Source organism: Clinocottus analis, unplaced genomic scaffold, assembly GCF_023055335.1.
Source record: "Clinocottus analis isolate CAN_PGR_092001 unplaced genomic scaffold, fCliAna1.0.p SCAF_6, whole genome shotgun sequence".
Lineage (NCBI taxonomy): Eukaryota > Metazoa > Chordata > Actinopteri > Perciformes > Cottidae > Clinocottus > Clinocottus analis.
The window spans coordinates 475,001-499,071 of NW_027176218.1; the positions used below are offsets into that span (position 1 = coordinate 475,001).

At 46.8% G+C, this 24,071-nt stretch overlaps 1 protein-coding gene across 2 annotated transcripts in view; it reads right to left on the reverse strand.

Annotated features, from left to right (window-relative positions):
• Positions 1 to 24,071, reverse strand: part of LOC137803861 (suppressor of tumorigenicity 7 protein homolog) — a 31,550-nt gene that overhangs the window by 5,362 nt on the left and 2,117 nt on the right. For both annotated transcript variants that reach the window (XM_068602668.1, XM_068602667.1), the window contains exons 2-4: positions 16,717 to 17,287; positions 4,176 to 4,258; positions 701 to 860 (exon numbers count right to left, since the gene is read on the reverse strand). In XM_068602668.1, the coding sequence (XP_068458769.1) occupies positions 701 to 860; positions 4,176 to 4,258; positions 16,717 to 16,738 (265 nt within the window). In that variant the 5' untranslated portion in view covers positions 16,739 to 17,287. The remainder of the gene's footprint in view (positions 1 to 700; positions 861 to 4,175; positions 4,259 to 16,716; positions 17,288 to 24,071) is intronic.

A 24,071-nucleotide genomic window follows, 5' to 3' on the forward strand; every position in this document is an offset into this window, starting at 1 on the left:
AATACATTAAATATGACATTATTGGTTTTCATGTGTCATCTGGAAGCAGTTATTTTATTTATTGATTAATCCGTTTGCTCTATAAGTTTCTCCTGGTTCCTCAGAGGCCGAGGTCATGAATGTCTTTAAAAGTCTTTAAATGTTAACGCTCAGAGATTATGATTCATAACAGAAAAACAAAGGAAATTTCAGCTGCTGAAAACAGCATTTTCCATCTAATTTAAATGAAAAAGAGTTTTTTCTGATGATCAAAACAGTGAAAACAAGTTTGATTGGTCAACGCATCTCTATTAGAGCCACCAGGAGCTCGTTAAGCTCGTTAATATATATAAAGCTCGTTAACATGTTCAGCTCGCTAACATGTTCAGCTCGTTAACATGTTCAGCTCGTTAACATGTTCAGCTCGTTAACATGTTCAGCTCGTTAACATGTTCAGCTCGTTAACATGTTCAGCTCGTTAACATGTTCAGCTCGCTAACATGTTCAGCTCGCTAACATGTTCAGCTCGCTAACATGTTCAGCTCGTTAACATGTTCAGCTCGTTAACATGTTCAGCTCGCTAACATGTTCAGCTCGTTAACATGTTCAGCTCGTTAACATGTTCAGCTCGTTAACATGTTCAGCTCATGGACACACGGCTGTGTTTCAGGAGGAAGCTCCAGACTAAACTCCGGCGTGGTGTGTGTTCGTCTCCTCTCACCGGACACGCTCTGCCGGCTGGACTCGGCCTCTCCGTTGCTGGTGCTGGAGCTGCTGGGGGCGCTGCTGTCCACGCCGCCCAGCAGGGGGCGCAGGTGGCTCACAGACACCTGCTCTATGAAGGAGGTGCCATACTTCCTGAAATACCACCACTCAAATATCTGAGAGGAGAGAGGAGAGATTTTATTCAACTTTCATGCAATCAACACATTGTTCTTCTGCTCTCTCTTCACAAAAACCATTGAACACGGTTGTAGAACATAAATATAAATAAAAAAACAGGTCCAAGGCGATTAGATTTCCCAACTACAAACAGGATGTGCAGATAAAAGATCATTATGAAAGAAGAAAAGCTGCTCGGTCAGCTTGAAGAGCTTCAGTTGTGCTTCGCTGGCGTCTGCTTTTAACGACGTCTTCATGGTTTTAATCAGGAACGTGGACGCAAGGTAATGAAGGTCAGCGGGTCTCGGCCCGGCGGCGGAAAGAAAAGGGGCCCACGAGGGTGCCCTGTGGTGTCCCACGGGATTTAACCAAAGAGAGGAGCGAGCGCCGATGTCTACGCTGATGGAAGCAGACACAACGCTGCTTTTGAGAGAAGTTTGTGTAACCAGCAGGACACGAGAGGAGCTGCTCGCCCGCCGCCATCTTTTACCACATTTTATGACTGAACCGAGTTTGGTGAAAAATCATGGAAAAGTCTTTGTGACTAATGCATTTCCACGACTTTAAGCCAAATTTACATGACTTTTAACAAGATTTTTTATGACTTTAAACCAAATTTCCATGATTTTACCAAATTTCCATGACTTTTGACAAGATTTCCATGACTTTTGACAAGATTTCCATGACTTTTGACAAGATTTCCATGACTTTTAACAAGATTTTCCATGACTTTAAACCAAATTGGGTGAAAACTCATGGACAAGTCTTCGTTACAAATGCATTTCCATGACTTTAAACCATATTTCCAGCGTTTGCACCGCCTGCCTGAAGCCGTTATCTCCGCTCTCTTCAAAGCCACGGCGCTGCTTGTGAGAAAAGCTTGTTTCGCCATCAGGACACGGGAGGAGCTGCTCGCCCGCCGCCCTCCACCGGTCCTTTGGATCCAGAACCCTCCATCATCCAGAGTACTGATGAGCTTCAGTCCTCCACCACGACACCATCCGGTCACAGGAAAAGAGACCAAACTAAATGAGACATGAACGTCTTTCTCTCTGCAATTTACAGAGAAGATGACCGGCTTCGCTCCGACGACAGCGATTGTCTTCTGCGTTTCTTAATCATCTCGCAGAGACTCACTGATGCCTCGACACCTTTTCCTTCTTCTTCTTCTTCTTCTTCTGCGAGCGACCAACAACCCCGCGGGAGGAGAGAGAGTTAATTAAGAGACGAGCTATTCTGAAAGGCAGACGACGACTGTCGCACTGTTAGCGCTGTGTGAGGAAGTTCAAACAGAGAGGATAGAAAAGGCCATGACTCGTTAGTCATCAGGCTCTGATGAGGTTTACCCCGTCTTTATTTACTATTGTTGTTAGTTAGTTTCTGTCTCTGGGCGAGGACAACAACCTGGAAACCAGCAGCAGGGTTCATACACATGTTGACCAATGGATTTACAGGACTTTAAACCAAACGTTCAGGACTTTTAACCAAATGTTCATGACTTTTAACCAGATTTTTATAATTTTTAACCAAATGTTTATGACTTTTTTTTACCAAATGTTCATGACTTTACCAAATTTTTATGACTTTTTACCAAATTTATGACTTTTTATCAAATTTTCATGACTTTTTACCAAAAAAAATTATGACTTTTGACCAAATTTTCATGACTTTTGACCACATTTTTAAGACTTTTTACCAAATTTTCATGAGTTTTTACCAACAAAAAAAATTATGACTTTTGACCAAATTTTCATGACTTTTTATCAAATTTTTATGACTTTTTACCAAATTTATGACTTTTTATCAAATTTTCATGACTTTTTATCAAATTTTTATGACTTTTTACCAAATTTATGACTTTTTATCAAATTTTCATGACTTTTTACCCAAAAAAATTATGACTTGACCAAATTTTCATGACTTTTTACCACATTTTCATGAGTTTTTACCAAAAAATTTAATGACTTTTGACCAAATTTTCATGACTTTTTATCAAATTTTTATGACTTTTTACCAAATTTATGACTTTTTATCAAACCAAAAATTTTCATGACTTTTTACCCAAAAAAATTATGACTTTAAACCAAATGTTCATGACTTTAAACCAGATTTTTATAATTTTTAACCAAATGCTCATGACTTTAAACCAAATGTTCATGACTTTTAACCAGATTTTTATAATTTTTAACCAAATGTTCATGACTTTTAACCAGATTTTTATAATTTTTAACCAAATGTTCATGACTTTTTTACCAAATGTTCATGATTTTACCAAATTTTTATGACTTTTTACCACATTTTTATGACTTTTTACCAAATTTTCATGAGTTTTTACCCACATTTTTTTTTATGACTTTTGACCAAATTTTCATGACTTTTTATCAAATTTTTACCAAATTTATGACTTATCAAATTTTCATGACTTTTTACCAAAAAAAATTATGACTTTTGACCAAATTTTCATGACTTTTTACCACATTTTTATGACTTTTTACCAAATTTTCATGAGTTTTTACCAAAACATTTCATGACTTTTTATCAAATTTTTATGACTTTTTACCAAATTTTTGACTTTTTATCAAATTTTCATGACTTTTTACCAAAAAAATTATGACTTTTGACCAAATTTTAATGACTTTTTATCAAATTTTCATGACTTTTTACCACATTTTTTTTTTATGACTTTTGACCAAATGTTTATGACTTTTATTCAAATGTCCATGAGCAAACATTGTGTGAAATCTGTGTGTAAACAGTAAAAAGTGATAAAATGTAGTATGTAGTCTTTTTTAAAGCAGATTCATTATTTCAAACTCAGCGTGAATAAACGTCATGAACACATGAATATAACACATTTACACCACTTTTACTACACTTTTGGATGTTTCCATGACTCTTCCAGGTGTTTCCATGAGCGTATGAACGCTGCAGCAGTTGCTGCGTCATATCAGTGTGTAACACAGAGATGGAGAGATATATATTAATATCTCCACCAGCTGGAGAAAGCATCACAAGACGTGAGTATCGATGTCCATGAAAATCCCTGAAACTAAAAATCTGAAGCTGTGTTTCCTGTGAGCGTGCACCTGAAAGTGGTGTTTTGTTCTGATACCAGCACAACAGCAGGCGGCCTAAACGCTGAGATTAACAGCCGAGAGACACCCGCTGCGTTTCAGTCACGGGGAAATGAATTTATTTTTCAACAACCGATTTCTATTTTGTGAGAAAAACAGTCAAACAAATAGGTAGCGCTGCTGAAATGATGATTACTCATCGTGACACATATTAGGAACTGGAAAATAAATGTTTCTTACCAATATGAGTCCTGATATGAGGGAGGAGGTGCCCGTCAGAGCCACGTAGAACTTGGGCGTCAGGGTGTTGAGAAACATGCTTACTGCAGGGACACAAAGGAGGAGAAGAAGAAGAGACAGTTACTAGAAACATCTCCAGATCAAGAGGACGACAAGTCAGAAGAGATATTTGTAGAATCACACTGAGAAACTAGGTTACGTCTCCACAGAAGAGAAGACGCCGAGACGTGGGGGGAAAGAACATCAGAGAAACACTCAAGGACATTTCAAGACATGAAACGGTTCACATGAAGCACGAAGGAGGGTTTGGCATCTCCCAGAGAGCCCTGCTAAAACACCAGAGGGGGAGGAGGGGGGAGGAGGGGGGAGGAGAGGATTACTACACTGCGAGCTGGAAAAAAACATGGAGGAAAATGTAGCCGGGCAAATTCGAAGACTTTTAGAGCGTGGAAAAAGGAAAAAGGTCAACGACACAAAGCAACCGGCTGCAAAGGAGCCGATAGAGGAGTTTCTTCTGAACGCGTTAGCCGGTGGTTTGATTCCCAAGCGAGGAGCTACAGATTCACCACTACATTGACGTATTAACGATGGGTTTGAATTACCAAAACAAAAAACCTTTCATTCCAGTCGCCAACAGCAGCTCCCATCCCCCCACTACGACTTTGAATATCTTGACATTTAAAATAAATCAGGTTTATGTACAATTTGTGTCCTCGTGCTCGTGGCCCCGTCGGGTCCTGTGGACTGGAAAATTACAACTCGGAGTCAACGATCCGCACCGGGCGGGTTATGGAGCTCCTCTTAAGCAACCGTCTAGCCTCCTCCATCGCTGTTACACTGTTTTTTTGGGGGCCGAATGGGTTTTTGTTCAGTTCATTATTTTTTGGGGGGGATTTCCAGGAGCTTCTGTGGAGTCGTGCGAGTCGGTTTCCACTCCGTCGCTCCCCGAGCGCTGGAAGGAGCAAGTGTTGTCTTAGCTGTAAATACTTTGTGGTATTATTATCCTCCACGAATGAAGCAACCAAACAGGATTTGCATCTCCCTCGTTCTGTGTGTGTGTGTGTGTGTGTGTGTGTGTGTCGTCTGCTTTCAATTTCACAAACAAACAAAAACTCCGCGGGAAAAAAAAAGAGAAAGAAAACCACAGATTGCATCCGTGACCTTTGACTTGGTCCTCTGGGAGTTGTTGGTGGTTTACAACACGACGACAGTGCGAGTGGTTTTGCGTCCTTACAGTCCTGTAAAGCTGGAAGAGCCTCTGATGGAGCGATGAGCCTCAGACATCTGAGCTTAAGTGACTAAAGGGTGATGGGGGGGCATGTAAGTAACGATCTGTTCAGAGATTAGCGGCTCAGAGGAGTGAAGAAAGTTCAGCGTGTGCGGTCCGCCGGGGGGATTAAACCAAAAATACACAAAAATGTTCATTTGTTTGTTTGAGGGAAGACGGTTATGATGCGCTGGCAGCCTGAATGGAAGAGGAAACGGTGCTTTTGTGGCGGTTACAGGTGATGTTTCTCTGTGACATGTAGCTGAAAGAGTCCGGGGATCCTCGCAGTCGTGATGAAGGAAGCTGGACACACACACGCGCACACACAGACACACACAACAAGTGCAGCTGGGCGTCTATTCATGGCGGTGAAGTGGGGGCTCTCGTCCTCCGCTGAAAAGGCTCTTTGAGCGCGACCCCGTGGAGGAGCAGCTGCTCCCACGAGAGGACGGGATGCTGCCGTCTGAGCGGCGACAGGGACCCTCATCGCCTTCGCCAAGTCAGCCCCGCCCCCCCAAAAACATAAATAACGACGCCATAATTGACATTGGACGGGCGATAACATGGCCGCCACGATCCAGATTTAAAGTCACGGGCCTTTAAGCGATGAAACCATTCGTCTCCTCACGTGAAGGGGCTGGAAGCAAATCGTCCGAGACTGAATTAAAGTCAAACGCGATCACGACGCCGCGTCCCACGATTAACTTTGCTCTTTCTAGACGACGTGATTGTGCTGCTGTTTGTGAGAAAGTCACTGAGGGATGATCCACCATCCATTTAAATAATACTGTACGCTGCTTTTCCCACCGGACACAAACCCCATGTTGATGCGTAATCAATGAAACCAACGGGGATTTGAACAATAATCAGCATTTATTAACACACAAAACACTCGTCAAAGCCACCGATTATCAAGTTGTGACTGGTCTGGTTTAGGTCAAACACACCGACTGCTGGTTCCTTCACTCCGGGTTTGTTTTGTGTTGGTGAGGAAGCCGCCAGAGTGCATGCTGGGAGGAAACCGTGAGGATTTGAAGGGACAAATTCTAACAGACAGACTGAGGACTAAATGTCACGCGAGACAACAGGAGATGTGACCTTTACTGAAGAGCGGCCGGCCGGCAGACATGCCGAGCATGACCGGAATGATAAGAGAGGACACACACTGAGACACACGTGAACACGCACACATTACTTTACTCTTGTGAATGCACACACACACACACACACATATAGTATATATAGCTCTATGTCCTTTAGCTACAAAAGAGAACAAACAGAAAGGAATGGTAAAATGCCGCGCTTTCAACGTTACTGACCGCCGTGCGGTTGAAAAGGTCGACGCGTGTTCGTCCCCACAGAGATCAAAAGGTATTAAAACGCAGCAAATCGACTGCTGATCAACTCCGTAAACAGGTGAAACCACAGAGAATTAGGACAGTGACATCAAGACGTCGATTGAGAGATGAAAACGCTGACATTCACACTTAATTTGAGGGTATTTTTACATCTGTAAAATCCTCATTTTAACTCCTTTAGATCCTTTGCCGTCGCTGGCTGTGTGTAGAGTCCAGACTGCAGCCCTGCAGGCCTCAAAAAACAACACAAACATTTTAATAACAACAACGGTGTCATGTTTAAATCCAGTGGACGGACGGCATGAAGCCGAAGCCGCAACGCAGTAAACGACTGAAGAACATCGACGTAAATGTACATCGAGTCTCACCAACTCAGTATTTCTTTTTGGATTTTCCTGCTACGAAAGTTGTTTTTTTTAAACCGAGCGTCCTTCAGCTCGAGGGTCGTGAGGGTCGAGCGTTTAACAGATTCTGTTGAACACAGAAATGTGGTTAAAACGACCTCTTTGCATCATGGGAGTGTAATAAACACCAGTACGAGTGCATGAAAGCAGCAGCACGCGAGGCTGGTGGGGTCGTAACTCGCTCTCTCTCTCTCTGAAGCGCTTGTCGGCGGCGCCTCCTTTGACCTGTGAGCAAGGCAGAGCGCAGCCGGAGCCGGACAGCTCGTCTCCGTGTGTGTTGAGAGTCTAGAGTTGAGCCGACATACATTTTCAGATTAATTTATCATCGTCCAGCTCGGAAGAGTGACAGGAAACCAGTTAACGGGGTGAAAGAAGAGGACGACGTGCTGAGATCTCGTTTGATTTATGACCTGGACATTGTGAATGTGAGGTTGTGGTCTCAAGCATGAAGCAGAGTGTGCTTTAATAATTACGTCATCGGGTCACTTATGATCTCTGGTTGCAGAGGAACCAAGATGGCGCCGACCCAAAGCGCAGAAATCGAGGCTTCAAAACTTCCACGAAACCAAGAAGTGACGTCACAACGACTAAGTCCACTGCTTGGTGATGTCTTTTGTGTGTGTGTGTGTGTGTGTGTGTGTGTGTGTGTGTGTGTGTGTGTGTGTGTGTGTGTGTGTGTGTGTGTGTGTGTGTGTGTGTGTGTGTGTGTGTGTGTGTGTGTGTGTGTGTGTGTGTGTGTGTGTGTGTGTGTGTGATGCAGGTTTGTGTGTGTAAATGTAAACAATGCGAGTTGACCCGCTATGGTAAAAATGAAAACACGGATCGATCAGTGTCCAGCGCCCACACACTTAGAGACAATTATGGGGAGGCTCTTTGACTCACCGCCACCACAAAACAACAACAACAACAACAACAACGAGCATCATAGCCACGGTAGCAGAAGAAGCTAAATTCAGGCTCCTCACATGTATCTTGGAGAGGAAGAGCGAGAGTCATCCAGGGAGCTGAAATCTATTTTGGTTTCAGTAGAAGTTCTTCCAAACAGCAGATGGAAATCCAAACTGCTATTTTTCTTTCTTCCTCTTTTGTACAGAAGCACAGACGAGATGTGAGAAGCACCGGCAGAAGAAACTCTCTGCCAAGCAGACCAGGAAATCAATACGAGCCACAGTCGTATCGGGTAATGTGAAATATCCTAAAAATGTATAAATATAGAACATGATCCCACGACACAAAGAGGGAGCGCCAATGAAACACAGCGAGAAAGAAGCAGAGAAAGAAAGATGACGGCATTAATTACATTTCCCTTTCCAAAATGCCTGCGTTCGAGATCCAAGAGAGCTTTATCGAAATTAAGACTTGGCAGAAACACAGAGAGAGACAGAAGAATGGCTGCCAAGAGCAGAGAGGCTGTGGCAAGTTGTTAATTTGTGGACGTGAACGTTCGGCCGCTAAACTTTCAGCCACGACGGCGAATTTGCGGCGACTTTGTCAGACGTCAAAATTCCCGTCGGTGACGGAAAATACTCGGCTAGCGCGACCGCGACTTTGTGCGTCTTTGACTGTCGCACAACTGTCTGTTCGACGTGAATAAAAAACCTTTTCTTGTCTTCTTCGCTGCGCTGAAGCCGGCATGAACATGACGCCGGGTCCCTGAACGCAGCAGACAAACCGCTCATCATAAGCGATTGGAAAAGAGAGAATTCATTATTGTTCCTTGCGTTTTCCTCGCTGGCGGCTCCCCGGTGCCTTCATTTTGAACAACAACTAGGTTGTTGTGCGCGCAGGCTGCGAGGCCCGACACCGTCCGTCAAACAAACCTCGCAGTTTTAATTATTTCCCGCGACCGCGGAGACTAAAAAGTAAATAAAAAGGAAACAAACATGTGGGACATCGACAGAGAATAAAAACACAAAAGCGTGAATGACGACTTAATCTCGCTCTGCTCGACAAGCCGCTATTTAAACACAGATATCTGCTTCAGCTAGAACACACACACACATATACACTAAGACATAAAGGAGGCGAGCAACACACACACAGACGCACACACACACACACACACACACACACGCGCAGCCAGCAGGCCTTTCGCCCACGCGCTGAGCAAACCGTCCACTTCATGAATATCAATACAAAACGTACAGGGCCACCTGCTGTACGCGACACAAAAGGCCATTTGCAAGGGAGACGATCAGAAAACGCAGCCGCCGTACAGTCCCCACACCACCGGCTACACACAGACACACAACACATTACTCACCCTCCATTCCACTGGAACATCTACCGGCACACTAACGAGGACTTTTCTCCCTTCAGACGCAGACTAATCTTTCATTTCGTCCCCTCCACCGGGCGTCCACACACACACACACACACACACACACACACACAGTGATGGAAGCAGCAGCGAGCCGTCTTTCATATGGCACATTTACTAGTGTGTGTGTGTGTGTGTGTGGGAGTGGGAGAGGGGGTGGGGGGTGTTTATGAGGTTTATTGGATTGGCTGCGGCACGTGAGTGACAGCGGGCTGACGCAATCGTGAGCCGGCTCGCCGCTGCTTTCCTTCTAGTAACACAGCAGAATAAATGCAAGAGAGGGGGGGGGGGGGGGGGGGCGAGTCCAGCCAATCAATACCAGGGGTTTTAATGAAGGGGGGAAGGGGGCATGTGGTCCTTTAGCCTCCTCCTGCAGACGTAGCCATGACAACCCCTAAACGACCCTACGGCACGGATGGATGGCGAGCGACGGCGAGGGTCTGCGCCTCAGCCGTGATGGAAATGTGTGAACGATGCGTCTCATGTAGTTTATTTATTACGCGCGTTGGTTTTAGCTGCAGAACGAGGCTGCCGTACGCTGGTGATGGGAGTTAGCAGAGCAGGTTGGGGGTTAGATGCCTTGCTCCGGAGCGCCTCGGCAGCAGTCGTAAAAGAGGAGGGGTTGTTTTTTGTGCAGGTCAGAGAAGAGGATGCAAATTCTAACCTAAATTTAGCAGCTTGAAAATGAAATGTTTTTTAAAAAGACTCAGAGATACATTATTATTATTATTATTATTATTATTATTATTATTATTATTATTATTATTATTATTACAACACAGTGATGAGCTGTCAGAGCCTGCTGGGCCTTCTCTGCTGGCAGAATCACAAAGTCAAAGCTATTTTATAATCCATTTTTTGTTAAACAGCTGGTGGAGAGTGACTCAGACGGCACTGAAGCCGCAGGTAAAAAACAATTATTATCGTTAGTGAGTCTGGTCATTTAGTTTTATTTTGTGAAACGTGAAGGTCATCCCAGCGAGCGACAGTGAAGCCATAACTCATCCCTCCTCCTCTTCCTCTTCCTCCTCCTCCTCCTAGAAGAACAATCATTCGAACGCGATGGCGTGAGGAATCACAAAGCTCTCCTCTTTGCTTCCACCATCACGGCCCTTTCAAAAAAAAAAATCCAGCGGTAAATCCAGCGCACGCGGGCACGACGCCATCAGTCAGATAATATTACGTCCGTTAATCATATTCCAGCTGCTTCTGCGAGCTACTACCCTCCCAAAAAGAAAGCTCTCTTCATCAGCAGCAGAGCACATAATGATTAAGGCCGAGGGAGTTTTGGCCAAGAGCGGTGATGTTTTTATTCCACAGCTCAGGGTCCGACTTACCGGACTAATTGAGTCCAGCTCTCTCTTCTCTGCTGGCCATCCAGCTCTTCATCAACACAACGCCAGGCCTCTCGCTTGGGAGTACACTCAGAAGAAATGTACAGACATCCAGGGCCAGAGCAGCAGCCGTGAGCTCATGAAGCCCGAGATGGTGACGCTCCTCAGGAGTCTGAGCTCTGTTGCTGTTGGCCTCTGGAGGTACGATGGCAGCGCTTCCACAACCAGCCTGGGATCCATATATGGAGGTTTGAGAACGCCACTGGGACGTTTCCAGGTTTTTCCTACCGAGAGCTCGTCTTCCTACAGCGCTGGGAATGCGTGAGGTAGTTCATGAAGAAATATATTTAAAAAGACGGAAAATGTTGTTTGTTTCACGGGAATAACCTTCTTATAAAAAAGCAGCAGCTGAACATCGTTAATCACTTTCTTCAAGTCTACGTAAGTCTGTATGTAAGCATCTAGGTATGAATGCATGCATGCAAGTAGGTAGGTAAGTATGCATGCATGCAAGTAGGTACGTAGGTAGGTATGTATGCAGGTAAGTAGGTAGGTATGCATGTCATTCTCAGAACTGTCGATGTCGGGGCCAAAATTGCATTTGTCGATTAGCTCGGCAACAAACACTAAATTGTGCATCAGCTTTGCTTCCCTTTTGCAAAAAACCTGCCGCGGGTCTTTCAGACGCTTCTAGTCGCAACGAAACATTGAACGCCGTTGGTGCCTGAACCACCCAACAACAACAACAACAACAACAACAACAACCACCACCACCACCACCACCACCACCGGGCTCCCAGCCAGGTTGAAGCTTGGACGCGGAGACGGACAGCACCAGCTTAACGGAGAGGCGTTCCCATTTCGTGAGGATTTAAAGGTCAGGGGTCTCGATCCGTGAGAATACATCGGCGTCTCCTCCACGGGGTTGTAGATTAAAGTCCACGCCCGAGATCCTTTATCGAAAAAATAATCCTCCTCTGGTTTGGGCTCGTTTCAGTTCCAGCCACTGGCTGAGACAGAAATAGCAGAATCGGCAGTTACCACAGAAACCCGATCGCTCTGCCGGTTTGTGTCGTCCTTTTTCCAGGGAAGAGGAGGATGGGGGGGAGGGGGGTTACCACAGCAACAGAGGCAACTGGTTGCCGTCGAGAGTTTGTGCCGCTTGGCTTTTCATCAAATGGCCGTGTTCAGCGAGCACCTTTATTCTGCTCGCGGGGCGACAAAGCAACACAACGCATAAAGCTGGAGCTTCCTACCAGAAAAGGACCGCTCAAAGCCAATCAGTGGCTCATCGCTGGAGCTGGAAGATGAAAAAAAAACATAATGTCCACTGATGAAAGAGCACTTATACGACGCTGAAACAGATATGAGCGACAGAGGTGATATAAGGAATGGCCAGAGGCAATCCTGCCACGATCAAGCATACCTCCATTTGCAATTTGCTGAATAAATGCGGTTCAGGACGATTCTGTAAAGTCACCACGAGAATGGAGACGCACCACATCCAGATGCCGATATGGATCCGATACGGACTCACGTAGGGAGGGTGGGATGGAAAAGCATGTTTAAGCCAAAACTACACCGCTCATCAACAGACACACGCTGTACATGGTCAGATTTTCATCTTTCTGAGGGTCCTTAAACGCAACATGCTCTTCCGCGAAGGCTTAAAATTGTGATATTTCATCAAAGACATTTTATTCCACACGTCTCGTTATGAATCTCGCCCCCGAATAAATCGCTTGAAGTAACCAGATCCTGTAAAATACATTAAATTCTTACATAAAAGCTCCTCAGCGCAACAAGGAAGCGTGATTGATTGGGCTGAAACCAACAAGTCACGTGACAAAAAAACTCTGTGAATCTTTATAGAGAACTGCCGTCTGCTGAGCACAGAGCGGAGAGGCTGGAAGTAGAGGTTGAGAAACATGAACACCTCAAAATATAAAATATATATTACATAAAAAAGCATGTGGATCGGTGCATCCACTCTTAACGAGATCAAACCATCCCATTGACGAGTTCACTGCAGGGTCTTTCATTCATTCATGTGCAGCCTACATACCTACCTACACCTACGTAACTCTACCTACCTCTACTTACCTTTACCTTTGTAACTCTACCTACCTACCTACCTACCTACACCTACGTAACTCTACCTACCTCTACTTACCTTTACCTACGTAACTCTAACTACCTACCTCTACTTACCTTTACCTACGTAACTCTAACTACCTACCTATCTCTACCTACGTAACTCTAACTACCTACCTCTACTTACCTCTACCTACCTACCTAACTCTACCTACCTACACCTACCTCCGCCTAACTACCTCCCTCCACCTACCTCCGCCTAACTACCTCCCTCTACCTACCTACACCTACCTACCTACCTCTACACCTACCTCTACCTCCCTCCCTCCCTCCCTCCCTCCCTCTACCTACCTACCTACACCTACCTACACCTACCTCCCTCCCTACCTACCTACACCTACCTCTACCTCCACCTCCCTCCCTACCTACCTCTACCTACCTCCCTCCCTCCCTACCTACCTACACCTACCTCTACCTCCCTCCCTCCCTCTACCTACCTACACCTACCTCTACCTCCCTCCCTACCTACCTCTATCTACCTTAAACTGCGGGGACATCAAAATCCACACGGGAACAAACTGCCAGCAGTGTTTTGGTTCCATATGATAATATTAGCGTTAGCATCGCGCCTCCGTAACGTCCCAGAAGGTGTGAAGCGGACCCACAGCCTGAGAGAGGGTCTGGTGGTCCCGAGTGTTCACGTCAATGATAATAAGATCTGGGCTCCTCGAGGACAGTTTGACATCAGGTGATCAATAGCGCTGATTGAACGGAGGTGCAATTCATTTCACTGCAAGTTGCCGGTTTGGATCCGACCCGGAGCTTCTGCCACAACATCTTCACCTCCTCTTATTCTTCTCTCTCTCTCCGGTCATGGGGTATTACTGATGAAGTTTAAACGACTTAAAATAGGAGGAGGAGAAAAAAATCAATACCGCTTGAGGCGGGAATAAAAACCTCACGGCAAACTCAAAGTGCCGACTTCCATTTTGATAGAGTGTCGACTTATTGCACATCTGCTGAATCAGTAGTTTCTTCCTCAGAACATCCCCAAGAGAAAGAAAGACACACACTTTGTGTCTTTGTGTGTTGGATTGGCTTGTTGAAAAGAGAGAGGGGGACTTTTACGGCATTTGGCGATCATTACAAACATCTTTGTGTTTGGTAACTGTTTTCAAAGTTTCATTTAGCTCGAAACAAAGAGAGGTCTGAGTCAGTTGATCGAGGCCGACGATCGTAAGCGGTCAGGGTTAAGACGCCATCGGTTAAAAAACAGTGTTTTCTTTTTACCTCGCAGACCTCAAGGGGTTTACCACGACTGTGTGACTTTGGTAATACCAACTAATCGGCCGATGGAGGCAGCGGTAAACCGATAAGTCGCTCGTCCTGTGAGGTAAAAAAATGACCTACGGACCAAGTCGCCAATGGATTCTTGTGGCGAGAGAGCACAGGTGACGGCTTCAGTAAGAGATTATAGACGAGTACCTCATGCGACCACACTTCCAAACATCCAAACTAGCCTTTTTTAAGATGTTGGAACGTGATTTCCTTCCTCCTTCTTCTGGCTTTTCACTCCCTCGACCATCTGCCGTGATGAGACGAGGGAACAGAGAGCTCCCTGTTTGGGTTCCAGGCGGCAATTTGGAAAACATTTCTCACCAAACCTGAACACCGACCCACAGCGTGTCCAACGCAGCACAGAGGTGGATGGAGGCAGCCATTTTTTTACTTTTTTTAAATGTGTTCCTTCTTTTCCCTCCAGCAACAATTTGGCAATTGAACATTCGCAGTAATGACATTAATGTCTCAAATCAATGTGCGTATGGCTTATTTTAAGACGCGAGCAAAAGCTTTGATGCGTTTAGCCGTTGAGATGATTCTGTTAACTGAAGCGGTCGGGGAACCCTCGAGCGGAGGATGCGAGCGCTTCGTTGCAATTCGGTTAGAGGAGGCTGTCGAAGCCGGACGGACCGGATGAACCGGGTTTCGGACCGATGACGGCAGCGGAGTACCATGATTCTGACGGGGGAAAAACAAACAAAAGATGTCCTAACTTGTGTCATTGGGGTGATCTGATCACATCTAAAACGCTTACTTTCTCATGTGAAGACAAACTCAAACTTATTAAAAAAGGTGACAAATTAACAAGCTCAATCTCACAAGACGGCACCCAATGCATTGTGGGGCATTTGAGTATGTACTTCATGTATATCAGGGATTTCCTCACGTGGGCAAAATCCACAAAACTATGCTCAATTTGACCTCAATAGCACGTTAGCATGCTAGGTTTCTCATAACTATCCAACGCAAGTACAACAGATCTAAGCAAACTTTGAAGTATACGAGAGAACTCACCTCACTCACGTCCCGTCTAGTTTGGTTTTGTTTAATCTTGATCATGAGAGAAAGACCACTTCTAACAACGCACCACGATCCTGACGATCAATACGATGAAATCTCATTGTCTAAACGTTGTCTTGATAATCCTTCACAAAGCTAAAAACAACGACGACAAAAAACAGACAAACTGAGTGGAAGCATTACGTTTGACCCTCAAACGACCTCAGAAAGCGGCGCTCAATCAGAACCTCAATGACTTCGGCAAAAAGGAAATATGCGATCAGCGCCACGAGGGTACGGCCGGTGGACCCCGCGGCGTCATCCACATGTTTCACGAACAAAGATTGCTAGATTATTAGGAAGGAGGCGGCTCTTCTACAGGACCGGCCAGGATGCCAACGCACCGGTTCTCATTCGGCGTCCTAAAAAAAAGTAAGTCGCTTTAGGCTCCGACTGAGCGGCCACCACGGGATCAATCAGCTCAGACTTCCTTGAAGCAGTGGAGCAGGTAGTGGAGCGAGGCATTACAGTATTGATCCCAGTGAAAGGTTTTCTGGAGAGGGAGGGGGGAGAGAAAGGGGTTGGGGGGCGGAGGTAGAGGGGAGGCGATTCGGACGGACACGTCGGCCCACGTATAAAAGATCCACGCTACAACTCCTCCTGAATGGCTGCACATTTGTCCAAAGACACACACACACACACACACACACACACACACACATATACATACAGCGGCATGCTAGCTAGCGCGTAGCATCGCTGTCTGGAGACGCCAAGCAAAAGAAGACCAGAGAGGGGATGATGCTTCTGGAAAAAAAACGATGCAACTCCGGGCGCAAAAAAAAAGCATCCATCTTCTGACTCTTACACTCACAAACACACACACACACACGCACACACGCACACACGCGAAAACGTGCAACAAAGACGCACTTAAACGGCACTCAACCGGCACGCTCAGGAGGACTGCGATGCAAACGGACAGGAGATGATTGTACATACATACAAATATGTATACATATATATTTATGGATATATACACACACACACACACACACACACGCAGCACGGCGAGGAGTGAGAGAATGCGAGGGCAGGCGGCGAGCTCAGCGTGACCAGCTAGCCCGTGGTGCCGACCCTCGGCGCTAAAATGGTAGATCCCAGATGTCTCCGCGTGCAATCTGCCACCAGCGACCACGGAGGCAAGGCAGGAAGACGAGGAAGAGGAAGGAGAAGAGGAGGAGAGAGGAGGGATGGAAGAATAGAAGGAGCGGGACGTAAAAAAAAAAAAACCTAGCCATGTCCTCCCCCCACACACACACATAATCTCATAATAAAAACGCACACAAATAGAAACACAAAAAGGCCCGTTTACACACGACCGTGGACAAACACAGAGGAGGCAGGAGGATGTTGGTACTTACATGAGGACTCTGTGCCGAACATGGCTGGGCCGGGAGCTGTGATGGAGAGAGGAGGGGGTGGGAGGAGGAGGAGGAGGAGGAGGAGGAGGAGGAGGAGGAGGAAAGACAGTGGAGCGCAAGGGGAGGGTGAGAGAGAAGGAGAGAGAGAGAGAGGGAAGGAGGGAGGGGCGGTTGATGAGCAGGCAGCTACACAGCGGGGGTCATCAAAGCGACACAATGCAGCCAGCCGGCCGGCCTCCCAGACGGGCCAGATGCCCCGACTCCACTGTCCGCCGCCGCTTAAAAAAAAAGCCTTCCTCCGGTCCGTCCGTCCGTCCACGCACACAAACACGCACTTAGTCCGGCCGAGGGGGGTAGAGGAGAAAAAAAAAAGAAAAAAAAACCCAACTAGAGGTCTTGATGAGGATCAAACCGAGCGATCAATAAACACGAGCAGAAATCCTTCACAGCCGAGGAAGACCGCGATCAAATGCGGACGCGATGGCATCGCTCCTCTTCTCCGCAGCCTATGTCCTCCGTCTCATCCTCTCCCTCCGTCACTCTCTCGCTTCTCATTCCACTTCAGTGTTTACTAATGGGTAGAGAGAGAGAGAGGGAGAGGGAAGGGGGGGTAAGAGAAAGAGAGAGAGAGAGAGAGAGGGTTTCCCGGGGAAAAGGGGGAGAGAGAGAAAAGGAGGTTTTTTTGGGGGGGTGAAATACAAAAAAAATAATTCTGGTGAAGAGCCGCTGCCGCTGTAAGACAATAGCTAAGCAAACAGAGTGACGTCAGAGAGAGAGAGCGAGAGAGAGAGAGAGAGAGAGAGAGAGAGAGGGGAGGAGGGGGAGACTGACTTCTGCTGCCAGATGGAGAGAGAGAGAGAGAGGAAAGGAGGGGAGAGAGCAGGGTGAAGGAAACAAGAGGGAAAGATAGAGATGGAGGGGCGGTAGCAATAAAAAAAAAAAAAGTGGGGGGAGGAGAGATGGGACGGAATAAGGAGGTGAAAGCAAAGGTGGTAAAAGAGAGGGAATGACGGAGGAGAGAGAGAGGGGGTGAGGGGGGGCAGATAAAGAGATGCAGAGGGGGAGGAGGGAGGCAGCTGGGGCTGAAGGGGCACGGGAGAGAAAGAGAAGGGAGAGGACCAATCAGGAGGCTGAAACATAAAGGAGCTGGTCGAGATACAACAGGACATACACACACAGGGGGGGGGGGGGGGGGGGCTGTCAGCTCCACAAATAGGAAAGAGAGTTGCTGTGTGTGTGTGTTTACCTTCTGTTAACACACACACACACACACACACATAGAGGAGCCAAGCAACACACTTTCTGTTCGTCATCAATCAAACCGGCATGAAAGCATAATAGAAATATAGAATCAACAGGATTATTCACATCATGCTGTTGCTCCGCTAAACGTTCACACACACACACAGACACACACACACACACTTTATTTAAAAACGTTTCCGTCCGCGTGACGCCAGAGAACTCGTTCCTTGTCGTTGTGCGTCTGCAGCTTCCAGAGAGCAAACGTTTGTTTGTGTACGAGATCAGCTGACGTTAAACACGACCGTGATGTCACTGTGATGGATTACACCGCTGATTATTTTCTAGATTGACCATTGAGTCTCTGACAAGGTGAAGTGTTTGATAACGATGGGCACCATAGTGGGATAAATTGTCTTATTGCATTTTATTGTGAGCGTAATGAGGACGGACTGGAGGGCTGCGATTGGACGGCGGGTTTGGACTGTGACGAGTTTTAGTCAAAGATGAATGTTCAGACAGAGACGGAGGTAGTTTGTAGAGCGCCGATTTCACCGTCGCCATCTTGGAATACGTGGGAGTGGGTACAGTGGTGAGTCCTGTACAGCAGACTGCTAACAAACACAGGAAGTCAGCCGCGCTGCGAACGGGCTGAAGCTGCAGCTAGCATGTGTTAGCTCGGCTGCTGAATGGAGGAGCGTGTACCGACAGAGGCCTCCGTTCTTTTGTGCCTTCCTCTTCCTCCTCCTCCTCCTCCTCTCTTTGTCCCCCCCAAGCACAAGCAAAGAGACCCCTGCTTCACTGCAAAATAATGACGTTCCTCTCAGGGAATATTTCAAACCTCTAAATCACACATTTCCCCATAAAACAGAGTCGTTTTCACGCACCATATAGTCCGCCAGTTACTTGATTTTAACTTTTTTTCTTCAATTATTGATACGATGTGAATACGGGAGTTCAGAAAATGTCATCTTTTACTTAACCAACCTACTCATTCTTTTATTTATTAGAGAAAGGTTGGCTGGTTTGCCTCTAGAAAGCGGGTAATTCTTACTGTTAAGGCTCGCACAGATGTGTAGGAGTGGGAGGTCGTCAATTTAGAAAGGATCTTTGGGGGGAAGTACGGAGAGCGCTTGAACTTCAAGTCAAGTTGCTCGTGGAAACTGACATGAGAGAGCAGCCGATACGATCTGATCCAACGTTTAAACTGGAGAGAGCGAAGATCAGAGGCGGGCTGAACGCTTTGGACTGAAACTCACCCAGCTGTCAGTTTTTAAAGATCTTAACGAGTCTGAGCGGGACGTGTAAACGACGAGCGTTCCTCGTGGCGCTCCGCCTCCATCCCTCTCGAACGACGGCGTCTCCTGGGGTCGTGTTAATTACCTGGTGGAGGAGAGGGGGGGGGGGGGGTCTCTATCTCTCAAACACACCGTTGGGAGGCGGAGAGGAGGTGAGCGAGACACCCTGCCATCTGTAATCTGCTCACACGTCAGATTTGCTCATTGGCATCGGAGGGTTTCGATCCCGTCTCTGAGCGCCGGTCCCAACATGATACGGATCACGGCTCAGGACGTCTCTCTACTCCCCAAAAAAGTTGTGCAAACCTCCAGCTAGACGCCCCGAAACGTTCACCAAACTCTGACCACAACTTGTCCACGCGTCTTCTGCCGGGAAGACAACATCGGCAACGGTCTCGGCGGTCTGATGATGACCTTCTTCCCCCCGATTTGTCACATGACCCTTTTTTTTATTTCCCAGAAAGCAAAACAAACAGCCGGGTCTTTTTTGCATCCTTGCCGTTCTTCCTTTGCAGTAACTAAACCACCTGCAGTGTGTGGAACGCCGGCGTCACGTGACGCGTTCAAAAGGTCGCCGCGTTGGTGTGGAAGCGGCCTCAGAGCCTCCTCCCTTCAGGTGGACCGCATCGACGAACCATTTATTTATTCCTCAACAACGAACGCACACCTCACCGCCATCGGTAAGTACCCCCTCCTCTTCCTCCTCCTCATCTTCCTCCTCTTCTTCTTCTTCTTTTTCCAAACCCCCGGAAAAAACATCTCCTCCTGGTTGCCAGGCAACTGACAATAAGCGTGAGGAGGAGTGCGGCCATTCTTCGGCGAGAGAAGAAAAGGAGGACAGATGATGCCCCACAAGAAGAAGAAGAAGAGTCGTCATCTGCGTTTCATCATTCCAATGTGACAGACTGAACGCTGTGTATCAAACACATGAATAAATATATATTCTGAAGGAGAAGATGTGCCAACATCTTCTTAAAAAAAGGAACAATGATGGAAGAGAAGATGCTTTCACCCCCGTGGCCTCGTGTCTTTTTCCTCGTCTCCCTCAGGAAAAGGTCGGGCTCAAACCCCCTGAAGGTTCCTCCAGGTTATTTGCCGATGGTCAGATTCAACATTTAACTGCCGATTGTTTCCTGATCCGAATTGACAAATAATTTACAGCTGCCGCCTCCGCCAAGCAGACTCCAGTCTTTTGACAACACGACGACCCCGTTAACATCCCCCCATCCCCTCCACCCGTCTGCCTTTCAGAGGACCCAGACTCCTCCACAAAAGGAAGGTCGGCGGGGCTTTGATTGCCTCCGCTGGGTCACAACTCAAAACGCAGCGCCGTTATTCAGCTAACTGGGTCAGGAGCGCTGCGACACCAGCTGGTCAAAGTGGGGAACTGTGTGTATGTCCACCCCCCCACTACACACACAAACACACACAGACACACACTCGACCCAGCGCTGCTCCTACTGGTCCCACTGGTGAACGGACAACCAGTGAAATCAAATCACTGACAGTGTAGCGGTCCGATGAAAGCAGTAAAAACCTGGATCACATTTACTGAGAGCAAAGCCGACGTTTCCTCCACAGAAACGAGCTTTAATAGGATCAATAAAAGGCTCTGAAGGCAGAAACGCACTGAGGTGAATGCACAGAGACAGACAACCTGATGCTGAACGCTACGCTGACAAAAAGGTCCCGGCGAGCCAGGTGGAGGACGCAGGAAGGACGGGTTCTTCTAAAGCTCTCCGGGGTCCTGAGCTCACAGTCTGTGGCACCGAGGTGGAGAGCTGAAGCTCTTCACAAAGCGTTGATGGGACAGAGTAAATCTCTGTATTCCTCTGGGTTTATCAGCTTTAACTTTTTAGGGCTCAGCCGGAGCTCGTGTTGTGTTCAGGGAACGTAATTAAACGCCTGCTTTCCACCAGACGCAGGGGACACGTTCGGCTGCGGCGGATCGGTTTACCTTCTATTAAAGAAATATTATTTTTGAGAAGATATTCCTAAATAATTTTTTAAAAAGTTGTGGATTGAGGTCACATGCACAACCTCCGTGCTTTTGCACCGAATATAATAACCTCTGACAACATGCAAAACAGGATTATCTCCTCATCCTCCTTTGCTCCATCCTCTTTCTCCTCCTCCTACACCCTCCTCATCCTTCCTCCTTCTCCTCTCTTCATCCTTCCCCACCCTCCTCATCCTTGCTCCTTCTCTCTTCCTCATCCCTCCTCATCCTTCCTCCTCTCTCCTCCTCCTCTCTCCTCATCCTTCCTCCTGCTGTTTCTCCTCTGTCCTGAGAGTCAAATAGACCTTCTCTCTACTCGCTGCAGCATTTTCTGATCAGGAGTGTCACGATTTAAATTTTGAAAATTAATCAAACAGAGTTTTGGATTTCAAACTTTAAAATAAAAAAAGCAGTAAAAATCGGGTTCAACCTGATAGTGACAACTGTAACGGATGATGAGCGCTGCAGGGAGGCTGCGTCCGGCCAAGAGGCCGATTAATTAAGAAGTTTGCATAGATTCAAATGTGTGCAGGCAGTCAAATCTGGACACACTTACAGGACGGGCCATCGGACGGATGATCCATCAAACTGTCCCAGCATGCAAAGGAGCAGAAACACCTGTGCTGAGGCTTCCAGCCTGCACCCATTAACTAATCTCCTCTTTGGCCTGGAACCAGCCTTCACACAGAGTTTGTTTCTCTCTCCGTTACGACGAGCCAGCACTTAAAGTCTGTGAAGGTTACGCTTTCATTATTCAGCCCGACTTGCTGCAAAAGTGCATTCCTGCGCCTCCTCGTCAAGTCCCAGAATACCTTTGAAACGGTGAAAAAACTTCGCGTTTCGTGGGGAAAACTCTTAAGATCGATGCTGCTTGCCAATTCGCTCACAAGTAATCATGTTCTGGAGGTCGTATCTGTTCCGTATCGTACGGATAACTCCTCCATCAGCTTCACTGATCAGTCGTCCCTCGTCCACTCCAACAGCAATTAATGGAAACTAAAAGTTTAGCTCAAATACGGTAAAACCGTCACAGAAAGTTAGCTCACTGTGTCAAAAATAGATATTTAAATAGTAAAACCAGGCCTAAAAAAATTGAAGCCGATGCCCATAAACGCCCTAAAGCTGCATTCTCTCTCCTGACCACCAGGAGGCGACTCCTCTGGTTGTATAGAAGTCTATATAAATGACTCTACTTCTCTCTTAATGTATTCCCTCAGTAAACAATGTAAACATGAGTTTATGTCTCAAACTCTAGTTTCAAGTCTTCAAACCATAAAGCAGGGGATGCTTTAGGGGCGGGACAACAGGGTGATTGACAGGACGCTACCAGACGAAAAGATGGTCACTTTCATTTACTGGTTGCAACAAAAACAAAAAAAGACGGTGACAGCCAAAATGAAGAACTTCTTTGAAGTTTCTCCTCAAGTGTCTCCTCACGTCGCTCTGACTTAGTGAGGGGGAGGACGTCCTCACGCTTTTACCTGGATCCACATCGTCACTGCGCCGCACCCGCTGGGTGACATTTTGTCCGAGTCGGGGTGCCTAACGCAGAGCAGCCTTGACTTTTTTCCCTGACTTGGCCCTCGGCGGCGGAGGGCTCAGACATTAGAGCGCCAGCTGCGACGGCTTTGGAGTGTTTTCCCTTTGAATTCCACCTCCGGGTGCGAAGAGTCCGGCGGGTTGATCCGGCCTTTCCGATGAGGATGCGTACGGGTAACGGCTGATTGGATGCAGACACACACACACACACAAAAAAAGACTTTGATTGGGGAGTCTCCCACACACACACACACACACACACACACACACACACACACACACACACACACACACACACACACACACACACACACACACACACACACACACACACACACACACACACACACACACACACACACACACACACACCTCACAAGGCAAAGCAGCCTGCCCCGTCAAAAGGTAGGGGCTCATGTTTCAGGTTTCTAAATAAAGCTTCTCCCTGACCGGTCAGATCTGGCTTTGTGGTGAATGTGAGCTGCGTCAGAGTGCGTCACGTCATGCCGCGAAAACCGGAGAGGGGAGGGGGGGTGGGGGGGTTCTCCACATGCGTTCATTTTCATACTTTCCTACCGCACCTTGGTTCCCGACTGGATTTTAACACTTAGGTGTGTGTGTGTGTGAATGGAAATGTTTGTGTTACTGCACCGCTGTGGCATTTTCGTTCTTTTTTTTTTTAAAGGCCGTTTCTTGTTCCCACAGTCGTGGAATGACTTTGTGTAAAAAAAAATTTAAAAAAAGGCTTTACTGCCCCCCCGTCCCAGGCTGCCCATGTCGGAATGTTTTTGCAGTAAGAAAAATATAAGTTAATTTCTAATGCATGAACTCATTCTCTGGGGGGAGAGAGGCAAACATTACGGCATGGGATAGAAACGACCAGCCGAATGTGTCTGACGCAAGTTATCATCAGCGTTCCACGCAAACACACACAAACCGAGGCCTTCCTGTGAGAGTCCTTCAAAACGAAGCCTCGTCTCCTGCACACCAAACGGTGTTTTTGTGCAGAAACACTGCGACTACTTGTGTTCGGGCCAATTTAAAACCTGAACGATCCAAATCGTCACGTTCATACATGAAATATTTAGCTTTTCAAGAGGTACATCTTACTCCCAGGATGAACTAGAGGACGTCAAAGAGCCACTTTCAGCAATCTGAAACCTCCACAGCAGTGAGCAGGTTTTGGCAAGAGCAGACACAGACACACACACACACACACACACACACACACACACACACACAAGCCTAAATACTGCCACTAGTTTTTCTGCACGTTG